Source organism: Gorilla gorilla, chromosome 9, assembly GCF_029281585.2.
Source record: "Gorilla gorilla gorilla isolate KB3781 chromosome 9, NHGRI_mGorGor1-v2.1_pri, whole genome shotgun sequence".
Lineage (NCBI taxonomy): Eukaryota > Metazoa > Chordata > Mammalia > Primates > Hominidae > Gorilla > Gorilla gorilla.
In genome coordinates, this window is record NC_073233.2 from 14593293 (window position 1) to 14605975 (window position 12683).

Here is a 12683-nt window from a genome sequence, read left to right on the forward strand (position 1 = left end):
GACAATTGAGGATAATGTCAGCATCATTTTCTGGAGTCTGAGGCACCTGGGCGGAGGCCCCCTTTGAAGAGCTGAGCTGCTTCTGGAGGTAATGAGTGCTGGTTTTCCAGGGAAAGGCCACGCCATATTTGTTGGGCGTGCTTTCCACCACTTCTTCCACTCTGTGTATCTGCTGATGAGCCCAAGGGGCTCCATCTTGGAAACTCCAGGACCACAAAGAGCTCCAATGAGTCCTGAGAGCCTGACCTGGTTCTCCTTCCTGTAGGACATGCTCACGTTTTGGACTTGGTGGGGGAAGTTTTGCAGTTTTGCAGCATGACGGCCCTAGAAGGGGTGGTGCCCACCATTCAAACCTGGTTTTCTCTTTCCCCTTCTCAACATTTCTCCATCCAACCCCCACAACCTGCACGCATCCTGCCTCCGGCTGCTTCACGCTCAGCCTTCCAGAACTTACCGGGATGTCTGCCTGGAGGGAGAAAAGCCTCTGATGCTTCCCTTGCCTCCCTTCCCAGCCTGGGGAGGCTTCTCTGGGGAGCCACTGCTGGAGGTGGGGGTGGGTGGGAGGACAAGAGCAGGCCCCTCTCAGGTGGGAAATGTTTTGTAATTAGCCTTAATGAGGAGGGAAGGGTAGTCTATTTCATTGCAGGGAAATGGGATTTTTAAATCATTTTAAGGGCTGCCTCAGCTCTAAAATGGCCGTAGTGGGGCCTCAGAGGGGCTGGTAATTAGCTCTCTTGTCTCTAATGAAAGCAGAGGTACAGGATGAGGGGTCATCTAATAAGCACTGGGATTAGCTTCCAGATAGGCCCTAAATAAGAAGGCAGGTGCAGGGGAGGGTGAAGGACAGGTTTGGGCCAGCAGAGCCCCCGGCTGAGGGGCAGCAGCCCACGGGAACTCAGAGAAGGGGGTGCCCACCCCAACCCTACTTTGTGCAAAGTCACCCTCACTCCTTCACTGTGAGAGAGGCTAGGAATGGATGGTGGCCTGATGTGCCTGGACCAGGAGCAAGGGGCCCTACCATCACCTTGACTGATTTCAGGAACCCATAGCCCTGAAAGCCCAGGTGAAGCAGGGAGGGGAGTCTACAGGACCCAGACAAAACAACCTTTCCCTCAGGGGGTGCCTAATGGGCATGTCACTGGCAGCAGACAGGAGCCACCACACCTCGGCCTGTGATGCACAGCTATGAGAAACCCACCTGCCTCGGCCCAGCTCTCCCTGCCTCGGCCCAGCTCTCCCTGCCTCGGCCCACCTCTCCCTGCCTCGGCCCACCTCTCCCTGCCTCGGCCCACCTCTCCCTGCCTCGGCCCACCTCTCCCTGCCTCGGCCCACCTCTGGACCCCAGGAACCAGGAAGGTCCAACAGAGGCCCCAAAGCTGAGCCTCAGCTCAGAGCTCCTCCCCCATCAGAACTAACCAGCCGGGCTGAAAGAGGCAATGGCCGGAGAAAAGGAACAGGAGAGCTGGTCCTGCCAGTTCCTGGCGTCCTGCGGCCCTTTGGGCATTGCACATTCCTGCTTTTACAGTGAATTGTTTTTTCCCCAGAACACTACTCGTGCTGAGTCTGCAGAGAATCCTGCCTTCTTAATGCATACGCTATACAGGGCAGTCACTCCAAGTGTCCAGAACAATCCCACTGGAATCCCCAGAAACCATGGATCTAGTCAATGTGTCCCAAGTTGGTGGCATTATGGGGTAGGCAGACTGGTGGTGGAAGCCAAGAACCCAAACCCAATTTCTTGGCATTTTAAGGAGTAATGTTTCTTATTAAGTGGAAAACAAAGGAAGAGAAGCACTGAGCAGGTGTCAGGGCTGAGTGGAGTTTCCTTTCCTCCACCCACTGTGTGCCCCAGGAGGATCCTTGGCTGGAACGCAAGTCACAGGGTGTAGGACACAGAGCCCTGGGCCAGGCTGAGGGCCAGGAACCCAGGCTCCCAACCCAGGCTGGTTCCAGTGTGCCCCTGGCCATCACTTCCTCTCCGGGCCCCAGTTTCCCCAAAGTGAGCCCATCGGATAAGATGGTCTCTAAGGGTGGTGGGCAAGAAACTCTCATCCCTGCCCACTCTCTCTGAGTAGACTTCCCTCCAGCTTCTCCCTGCCACCCGGCACTGTCTTTAGCCTGTTATTGATCTTTTTATTTGTTTATTGTCTGTCTCCCTCACTAGACTGTAAACCACACAGAGAATGACCTTGTTCACTGGTGTTTCCATCCCGTAGCCTGCTTCCAGCACCGTGCCTGGCGTATAGCGTGGTCATGTCTGGGACGGACTGACAGAGTAAGGATGCACTGGGGCCTGCCCCACTGATAAACCTCCAGTTCAGGCATGGGACAAGCTGCCTGGACCGCCTCTGGTCAGCACCTGGAATTGCTCGTCCCACCCAGCAGCCAGCACAGGCCAGGCCCGGTGACATGGTCATGCAGGATGAACAGTGAGGAACGTAAGTGTCCGAGGACCCTTCCCCTCTGTGGATCAAGCCCTCGCTAGGGCATGAGTTATAGAGAGAAAAAGGGGTGCAGACTGGGAGAGGATCTGGGGGTTTAGTGAGGATAAAATCTTGCCTTTGCCAAGAAAGTCTGGGCCCCTCAGAGGTTCCAGAGCCCATTGGCTGCCTGTGGCACCTGGGCTGGGGTCTGCGCTTCCATGGTCCCCATGCCCTCTCCAGGACACCACATTCCAGAGAGGAGCTGGTTCAGGGGCTCCTGCCTGGGGCTTTCTTTGCAGACTCTTACCTCCTGGATCCGCTCTGGAAGCACTCCCAGATCCTTCCACTGCCCAGAGCAGCCTCTAGGTGGCAGTTTCACATGGGAGTTACCTGCATGGACTCCAGTCAGACCAGGCCAAATTCAAGTCCAGATGCTATTGAATATTACTTAACTAGAACGGTTCTTTGAGCCTCAGTTTCTTCAACTGTAAAATGGGGATGATTCAACTGTAAAATGGAGATAGAATTGCGTAGAGGCTTAAGCGGGTTGGGCATGTTTTTATGAAAGCTTGCCTTGTTTGTCTGGGCTGGATTTCCCCCATTGGTGCCAGCACGCAGCGCCCCTCTCCTGAGAGCTCTCAGATGCCCAGGAACCGCCTGTGGTGGTGACGCAGGACTCTGCTGCGGTGAGCCAGGCCTCCTGCCCTGGAATTGAGCACAGGCCTCAAACCAGCAGACCTAGCGCAGGTTGTATGAAGTGAAGGTTCCCAGCAGCAGTTACGTGTTCTGGTGTTCGCCAGGAGCTGCTGCAGCTGCGAGCCCCTCCCATGTGATGGCTCATCGACTGCTGGGAGCAGCCTGAGGTGCAGGCACTATCATCAGTCCCCTCTACAGATGAGGCAAGTCCTCATCTCTAAGATGAAAACTAAGTAAGCTGCCCTGGGCTGTGCAGCTGCCAAGTGCAGAGCTAGGATCTGAACTCACATAATCTGGCTCCTGGGCCTGTACACGAAACCATCATGCCACACTGCCCTTTCCACCACGCCGCCCTCACCTCACGCCTTCCCTAAGTTAGAAACTTCTTCTGGGATGCTTTTCCCATTCCCTCCCTCTCTCTCCTCTCCTGCCCTCTGCCTCATTTCTTTCCATCTCCACCTCTCTGTTTCCATCTTTCTCTCCCTCCACCGCACCACCTCCTATTCACTCTCATTTCTTCCTCTGTCCCTCTGTGTCTCAGTGCTCTGTCTCTGATCCCTGATCCCACCCAGTACCTGGCAGATGGGCCGGGGGCTCAGGGATCAGGGTGGCAGCTAGAGAAAGGGAGCCTGAGTAATCATGAGGAGCCCTCTGGCCCCTTGTCAGGACAGCCCTTCAGTTCCCCCAGTGCAGCAGGCAGACCCGTTAGAACAACAAATGTGGCCCAGGGACCGCCTCAGTTCCCTAGCACCTTCCAGCTCTGGAAGACAAAACTGGACTTGCCGGAACTTCAGGAAACCCCAGAGCTGTCCCCCACCCCCACCCCAACGGGCTTCACTGTGCTTCCAGAGCAGATCCAGGAGGCAAGAGTCTGCAAAGAAAGCCCCAGGCAGGAGCTCCTGAACCAGCTCCTCTCTGGAATGTGGTGTCCTGGAGAGGGCATGGGGACCATGGAAGTGCAGACCCCAGCCCAGGTGCCACAGGCAGCCAATGGGCTCTGGAACCTCTGAGGGGCCCAGACTTTCTTAGCAAAGGCAATAAGCTCTGCAAAACCCAGTGCCAGGGGACAGTCCGAGGACCTGGCTGTTTGTCCTGGGCTCAGAGCACATGAGCTCAGACAGCTGGGGTCTAGGCAGCACCCACTGGAAGTCTTGAGTGTTGTGCAGCTTGGGCATCTGAAGAGAGGGAGAAACTGGTGTTTGGGGGAACCCCGGCACACAAGAGACTTTCCATCAACTCGCATGAAGGAGAAGGACGCTGCCCTAGAATAAAAACCCTGGCCATGAATGGTCTCTGACAGCTTTAAGGGAAAGAGCAATTGTCTCCTTGTAGAGATGAGATCTCCCAGGCAGGAATGTCATGTGGATTCTGCCTGTGGCCTCCGCATGTCTCATGATGTGGGGGAAGGTTTCTGGGAGCAGGCCCAGGAGGAGACAGGATTCATAGGAGAGTTCACGATGGGCTCTGCAGCAGTGTTAAGATTGGAATCAAACTTCTTTCCAAACATGGGCTGTGCAGTCCAGCTTCAGGCCAAGGAGTGGGAGCATAAGCAGGTGCCATATTTCATGGGCTCAGGCCCCCTGTTAGGGTATCTCTTCCCCAGGCCACCAAGGAAGGCAGGGAGAGGGGATGAGGTCTCAAGATCTGGGTGGAGGAAGGGGAGATTTGTGCACAGCTATGGTTCAATGCCGGCCCACATTCCCCACTGCCCACATGCCCCAGGCTGAGGTGCGAGCTGCTGCAGCATCTAACAGTTCATGCTCAGCTCTCCCTCCCAGCACCAATCATCTGTGGTGGGTGCAGCCCCCAAGGAGAGCCAAGCCCAGACCATTCATGCCCTACACTTAACCAAGTTTCTCCTTTGCAGTGACCGGGGAGGAATTCAGGCTTCTCCTGTGTCACCCCTGGGTGTTCCTGGGTGTTGTGAATTCTCTCCAGGTGCATAATCACCAGACCTTGGTAGCCATTCCTGCCCCACCCCAGTTGCTCTGTTACAGAGTGAGCTTGGTCTCTCTCTGCTTCCCCCCTACCCTCTTATCAGTTTCACACTTGCTAAGATGAGGCCCGTGTGGCCTCTTCTTGGGGGTATCTGTGGGCTGATACTGGACTTTCTGGGTGAGGGTCTTCTACTCAGTATCTCATGATGTCCATGATGCTGACTGTAGCTCATGTAACCACAGCACTTCATAGTGTAGATCTGGGGCCCGTGGCTGACCTGGGAATCAGTTCATCCCCATTTCCCAGATGAGGATGGTGAGAGAGCAATAACTGGGTCCATGATGCCAGACTTGGCAAATTCCATGCCATGTTGAGCTGGGGAAGCCCGTTGACAAGGTCTGGGGTAGGCAAGGTGGGGCTGGGGTCTTCTTAGAAGGCCAGCTCTGTTCTTGGGGGCTTGCAAACCCCGCCTGCCTGAGTTTGACTCTATCTCATTGTGAGTGAATTAATTGTTGTGCAACCTAGAGTGGTGAGACAAGTTAATTACATAATTACTGCAAAATGACATGTTATTTCATGGCTGCAATATGGTAACTCTGTTGGAAACAATTGTAATTGCCCAGAAACTGCATTCGAGTGGCTCCGTTATCTCTCGATAACCATGTAATTAACTTGTATTATAACTTTATCTCCAGCAAACTCTGAAGTAAGAGTTGGGGCCCTTGGGTTGGGCACAGCCATCCTAGACCTAAGGGTCCAGGGGGAGTCTGGCACTGGGGACTCTGCTACAATGCAGGAAAATCATTTGCTTTTTCATGTTGAGCAAGAAAATTCCTCATTATAAACTCCAGCCCTCTGTGTCTCTCCTCACGCAAACCCCTTCACAATCCCATGTGCTCACATACAGACAGCTCCCAGTTTCACCGTCCCCTTGGACCCATGGCTCACACAAACACCCACTGCAGCCAGCTCCACCGGCCTTTACCTCTCTCCTCGCACATACAGGGTGCAGCTCCTTCACAGAAACTGGATGCCCCCAAAGTTGAGAACTTCTGCCCCAAGATCCTCGGCCCTAGCAATCCCTTTTCACAAACTGGGCCAATGACCACAAAACCACAACTTGGAGAGGTAGCCTCCTGCAAGCCCCCAGGAGCGCCCAGCCATCCTTTCACTTTCCAGTAGAGGAGTAGGCCTGGGGAGGGTGAGGTGCGAATCCAGCCTAGCCCAGCCCAGCCCAGCCCATTCCCTGCCCAGGAGCAGGCAGGGCTTGAGGCAATAGTCTGACTCCCTCTGCCCTGGGCTGTGGGCTCTGGGCTGTGGGCTGTGGGCTGTGGGCTGTGGCTAGGGTGAAAATAGCCCCTGGGAAGGAGGAGGGAGTGGCCTGATAGTGAAGGAGCCTGTCCGTGCAACTTTTTCTGTCTAGGCTGGGGATTCAAGAAGCCTCTGTTTTTAATATTGCCCAGTGAGAAGGTATCTTTACAGTTCCAGGCTTTGTGCTTGGCACTGTGGCTGCAGCCAAGACCAAGACAGCATCCCTGCTGCCTTGAGTAAATCTAGCTCAGCGGGGGAGGTGGAAAACGCCCTGGTGTCTGCCTGTCTGCTGCAGTTCTGGCTGGAGCTGAGTGATGGGGCTTGACCACCTCAGCCTCTCCTGCCTGTCTCTGCCTACACACTTGTCTACTTGTGTGTCCGTCCTTCCTGCCTGCAGCACATGTCTGTCTGACCATATGTCCATTGACTTGTCCATCTATGACTTTCTTAAGTCATCACAAATGGCCTTGTGTCCCCCAGAGGGAACTGGCCTGTCCCAGGTCTCCGCATAGCATTCTGTCCTCACAATGATGTGCTTTGTTTTCCTGGCTTTCCCCGCAACATGGCTTCTGCTTTCCATCCCCACAGCAAGCTCCCCAAGGGCAGGGACGGTGTCTGATCTATGATTCATCCTCACATCTGATTTGCTCCAGGACACCCCCGGTTGCAGCATGGGATTGAGACACGGAGTCTATTGAGGTTTGCTGACTGAATAAATGGATGCCTCCAGACTGCATGGGCTGAGTCGAAAGGAAACAGGATTTTTCTTGCTCACTCAGAAGAGCAGAAAGCTGGGCCCCAGCTGCTGGGCAGAGACAACAAGTGCTGTCTCTCACCCTAAAAGGGAAGAGAGGTTTCAGCATGGTGCTCCCATGGCAGAGGACACAAGATTTGTGGTCCTACTGGGGAAAAGGTCAGAGCTGGGTCCCCATCTGTGCAGTCAGTCTGGGGTCTCAACAGAGGGGATGGAACACAGGGTAGCGAAGGCTTCATCTTGCCCCTCTTCTTAGGGACCTACTCAGGGCTAGAGTGTGTGCTCTCCCAGAGGGAAGATACCCCAGGTCTCACCTCTGGCTGGGGCTGGAGCCTCTGAGTTGTCTCCTTCCTCCCAGCTTCTTCCCCTAAAGCCAACCTTTTGCTCCCCTGCCCAGCAACAGCAACAGGCCCCTACCCTGCTCTGTGCCCTGCCCTTGAGAGGCAGAGGGGAAGGGCCCCAGGTCTGTGTCAGTCACGTGAACAACGCAGAGTAACCTCCCGGAAACATTCATAAGTTTAATCCACGCCAGTAATAAAATCGCATTACATTTCTCATAAAATAAATGTTCCCATTTATATACAGAAGACAGACTGTACAGGCCCGGCCTGGCCCCAGGAGGGGTCACACACAGACGGGCGGTGGTGGAGGAGGAAGGGCCATCCCTCCCATCGAGGACGGAGAAGTTCTAATGTGGCAGGAGAGCGGCTGGCCAGCCTGCACTGGTGGAGTGGCTGGCTGGCCGGCCAGGCAGGTGGGCAGGCGGGCAGATGGACAGACGGGCCTGGAGGCCAGGCGCCGGGCGTTACTGAACTTGGGATTCAAAGGTGCCATTGAGCTGCCCTTCCTCATAGTCCATCTGACACAAGATCATGTTGTTCTTCAGGAAGAATTTGTCTCCCACACAAAATCTAGAAAATCCAAGCGAGAGAGAGAAGCCATGGGAAGGTCCCAGTGGGTAAGCGGGGGCTGCAGACAGAAGCCGGCCTGGCCTATGAGGTGAGCTATGTGGGAGGTGGTGGGGGGAGTTTGTTCCTTGAACCTTCCAGAGGGAACTGCCAAAAGTCCCCACAGCACACCTGGGCAATTCCCCCAGGCCAGCCCCAACCTTGGCCAGGCCCTGTAGCCTGAGGTGGTAGGACAGACAGACAGTTGGGCCACAGGCTTCCATAGTCAGGTCTCCTGTGGAGGTGAGTGTAGGGTTAGGGGGGTTGGTGGAGAGGTGCAGGAACAGCCTACCCCAGTCCCAGAGAGGGAGAAAGGGAAAGCACAAACAGAAAAAGACCAAGGGGGGAGACAGATGGAGAAAGGCAGAGATGGGGCCGGGCGTGGTGGCTCACACCTGTAATCCCAACACTTTGGGAGGCTGAAGTGGGTGGATCACGAAGTCAGGAGTTTAAGACCAGCCTGGCCAAGGTGGTGAAACCCCATCTCTACTAAAAATACAAAAAAATTTAGCTGGTGGGCATCTGTAATCCCATCTACTCGGGAGGCTGAGGCAGAGAATTGCTTGAACCCAGGAGGCGGAAGTTGCAGTGAGCTGAGATCACGCCACCACACTCCAACCTGGGCGACAGAGTAAGACTCCATCTCAAAAAAAAAAAAAAAAAAAAAGGCAGAGATGGGTAAGGAAGGAGGGATACAATGGTTGTTTTTTCCATCCGTCCGTCTATCCCTCTCCCCAATTTAAGAGGATGGCTCAGTACAGGGCATTCTTCCTCTAAACAAAATTGATAAGTTACCTAGAGCATCCTTCTAGGAGGTAACCCCGTTCCACTATCTCCTCTCCTACCGAAGGAAGGCCCTTCATTGGTCTCCTAGTCCTCCCCAAGTAATGGAAGATTCCGGTCCTTTCCCTAAAGATGTCCCCAGGGTGGGTGAAGCCTTTAGTGAGACCTCAAGATCGCTGGCCTAGTTCCAGCAGATCCCAGTTCAACCACCAGGTGGCGCTGTAAGTTCACTGAGCCCTCCTAACAGCAGGTCCGGCCAGAGCCCCCAGCCAGACCAGCGTTTCCTGTAGGTCCCTCTGAACCTCACTTCAGGGAGCACTTGTATGCGTTCCTACCTGACCTGGGGGCTCCTGAGAAGAGCGCCTGCCTTCTGGTGCTAGGCCCCAGCCAGGGCTGAAGGGCTCTGGCTCCTTAGGTCCCCAGGGACTCCCACAGGGCTAGGGCACAGAGTTGGGGCCAAGAGACCAGAAAATAGGCTGGGCTGGAACCAGAATCACAAGGGCTGCGTGAGGAGAGAGTGGCCACTCCCTGAGGGGACTTTGCCCTCCAGATTTGGGAACCCCTTCTCACTGGAACATACATGCACACACATACACATATTATACACTGGGTACGGGGGTGGGAGGATACGTTATCCCATGCACATGCACGTTTCAAACACGTATACAGGCTGGGCGCGGTGGCTCACACCTGTAATCCCAGCAATCTGGGAGGCTGAGGTGGGCAGATAACCTGAGATCAGGAGTTCAAGACCAGCCTGGCCAACATGGTGAAACCCCGTCTCTACTAAAAATACAAAAATAAAAATAAAAATAAAAATTCGCCGGTCATGGTGGCACACGCCTGTAGTCCCAGCTACTTGGGAGGTTGAGGCAGGAGAATCACTTGAACCCGGGAGGCAAGGGTTGCCGTGAGCCAAGATTGTGAGATCACACCACTGCACCCCAGCCTGGGCAACAGAGTTAGACTATCTCAAAAAATAAAATAAAACATGTATACACACATGCATACTCACCTCATCATGCACACACATTGCACATACACATACACCCCCAGACATTTAAAAACACATGTACAAATGCATATTAATTCCATCATGCACATGTGCCCACTTGTACATTTACAAATACACATGCATGCACATGCACACTCAACTATGCATACACAGTAAACTCATGCACGCCTTCATTATATTCACACAGAAATGTGCCACACAGATGTGCACACCCAATATTAAAGTGCACACATTTGGCTACCGAGCTTACACACACATAAAACACATAAAGCACATGCACGCTCATAACCTGCACGCACCACCACATACACACACGCAATCCGCATTTGCTTGCACGCCTCCACCGTGCTCCTGGCCCATCCCAGCAGGCCTCAGGCTGGCGTCTGGGGAGTGTGTTGGGTCGGCCAGTCCAGCACTGACCTCTGGTTGCAGAGCTGGCAGGCGAAGCAGTCGAGGTGATACACGTTGTCCCGGGCCCGCATCACCATCTCGAAGGCTGGGATCAGCTTGCTGCAAGCAGCACAGTTCCCTGTGGTGCCAAAGAGCCTGCCGAGGGAAGGGCGCAGAGGACTCAGCAGCATTCTGGGGAGCTGGGTGGGCAGGGGGAAAGGAGTTGCCTCCATCCAGGGTCCTTCCCATACTCCAACTTGTGGGCTCAGCAGGTGGGCTCAGGCAATAGGATAAGAGCACTGAGGGCAGCATCTAGATTCTGCCCAGAGATCAGGCTGCCAATAAATCAGCACATCCCCTTCCAGGGAGGGTGTGTAGGGGGTCAGGAGTTGGCTGTCACTGCCCATCCCAAGGCCCCCTCCCAGGCTCCCACAAGGGTCCTCAAGCCCTGGAGCCACCAAGAGAATCCTAGGCTGGGACCTGAGCAAGCCTGAATTTCAAGGGCAGACTGAATCTTGGGTTGTGTGTCCTCGGGCAAGTCAGTGAGTCTCTCTGAGCCTCATTTACCTCATCTGTAAAACAAAGCCTGAAACACACCTTTATGGGGTAGTTGTGAAACCTCTTGTAAATTCTCAGTCACAACTCACTAAGCAACCACCTAGGTAGTGTTCACTATGTGTCAGCCACTAATCTAAGAGCTTTACAAAGATAAACGCTTAATCCTCACAACAAACCTAGGAGGTGGTACTATTATTATTCCCCATTTTAAAGATTTAAAAAATGAGTCACAGGGAAACAACTTGGACAGTCACAGGGCCTTGGTCCAGAAGGCGTGCTCTAAACCACTGCATGACATGCTTTTCCCACCTTTAACATTACAGTGTTTATTATTTGATTTTTAAAAATAGAGATGGGGTCTCACTATATTGGCCAGGCTGCTCTCGAACTCCTGGCCTCAACTGATCCTCCTGCCTTGGCCTCCCAAAGTGCTGGGACTACAGGTGTGAGCCACTGTGCCTTGCCAAAATTAAAGTGTTTTATTAAATCTTTTTTCCATGACAAACTCACTGTGTTACTTGCCTAAGTCCCTTTTTTTCTTTCTCTGAACCTCAGTTTATCTTTCTGTAAAATAGGGATGGATGATCCTATTCAAAGATGCTGTAAAACAGAACTGATGCCCAAAGGAAGCGCCAAGGACATCTGGCACAAATGCCTCTTTGAGGCAGGCACCCCTCCTCTTAGCTGCTGGCTATAAAGCTCTAGGGACAGGGAGTTTACTCCCTCCCCATGCAGGCCAGCCCTTGGCTGGATGTCCCAACGGTCTGAGCCATCCCGGCTCCTCCTTGCTTCTTTCCTGCACACAGACAGAGCAAGCCCCAAGTGAGGCAAGGAGGCTGAGAAGAGGGTGGGGGGCCCCTTTAATCCCCGATTTGTCCAGCTCAAGCTCAGGCGCCTGCAGATGAGCTTGGCTCCATTATTCATCAGCTTGAGCTGCCTGGTGGCTCAGATTAAGGCAGACAAAGGCTAGGCCACAGCATCTGCCTGCCAAGAGGGGCTTTTCTTGCAATCGGCCCAGGAACAGTTGCTGCAGAGAGTGCAGGCTCTGGACAGCCATTCTCCAGGCCTGAGCAGCTCAAGGAAGCCACGCTCCCATCCCAGCCCACCGGTCTAGCTGGTCCTACAGTCACTCCTTGCCTCTGCCAGAGCAAAAAAAAAAAAAAAATTACCTTCCATCCCTAGTAGCTGGCAGGGCCCTGTATGCTTGAGGGTGCTTTTTCCTGATAAGCCCATCCTACACTGTGGGCCTCTCTCTCCAAGTCCTGTGAACCCATCAGATGGTCTGCAACATCGTCCTAACCTGGTAGGGTCAGCCCCCAGGTGATGCCCTAAACCCCCAGACATGGAGGCCCCTTCTAGGTCCTCAAGGGGTGAATCCCCAGGAACATTCTTTTCTTTTTTGAGACAGGGTCTTGCCGTGGCACCCAAGCTGGAGTGCAGTGGCACAATCACAGCTCACTGCAGCCTCAAACATCTGGGCTCAAGCAATCCTTCCACTTCAGCCTCCTGAGTAGTTGGGACTACAGGCATGCAGCCACTACACCTGGCTAATTTTTTTTTTTTTTTAAGAAACGGGGTTTCACCATGTTGCCCAGGGTTGGTCTCGAACTCCTGAGCTGGAGTGATGTGCCTGCCTCGGCCTCCCAAAGTGCTGGAGTTACAGGCATGAGCCACCGCGCCTAGCCTGAACATTCTTCCTTAACCCCTGCTTCTGGTCTCAGCCTCTCCCCTCCAGCCCTGGCAAGGAGCACTAAGTCACAGATTCTGTTTTACTGCATCACTTTTAAATGCAGGTGTTAAAAGGGGCAGGCAGGTCAGTCAAAGGATCTTTGGGGAAGTGGGGGAGCTTCCACTGATAACCTCCCCCT

The 12683-nt window shown here is 53.9% G+C and overlaps 1 protein-coding gene across 4 annotated transcripts in view; it reads right to left on the bottom strand.

Annotated features, from left to right (window-relative positions):
- Window positions 1–7620: 7620 nt before the first annotated feature.
- LMO1 (LIM domain only 1) overlaps window positions 7621–12683 on the bottom strand; it is a 53712-nt gene continuing 48649 nt past the window's right edge. For 2 of the 4 annotated variants that reach the window (XM_063710917.1, XM_004050652.2), the window contains exons 3-4: window positions 10288–10413; window positions 7621–8033 (exon numbers count right to left, since the gene is read on the bottom strand). In XM_063710917.1, coding sequence (XP_063566987.1) covers window positions 7928–8033; window positions 10288–10413 — 232 coding nt within the window. In that variant the 3' untranslated portion in view covers window positions 7621–7927. The remainder of the gene's footprint in view (window positions 8034–10287; window positions 10414–12683) is intronic. The other 2 variants (XM_055355456.2, XM_055355455.2) reach the window with 1 other exon arrangement.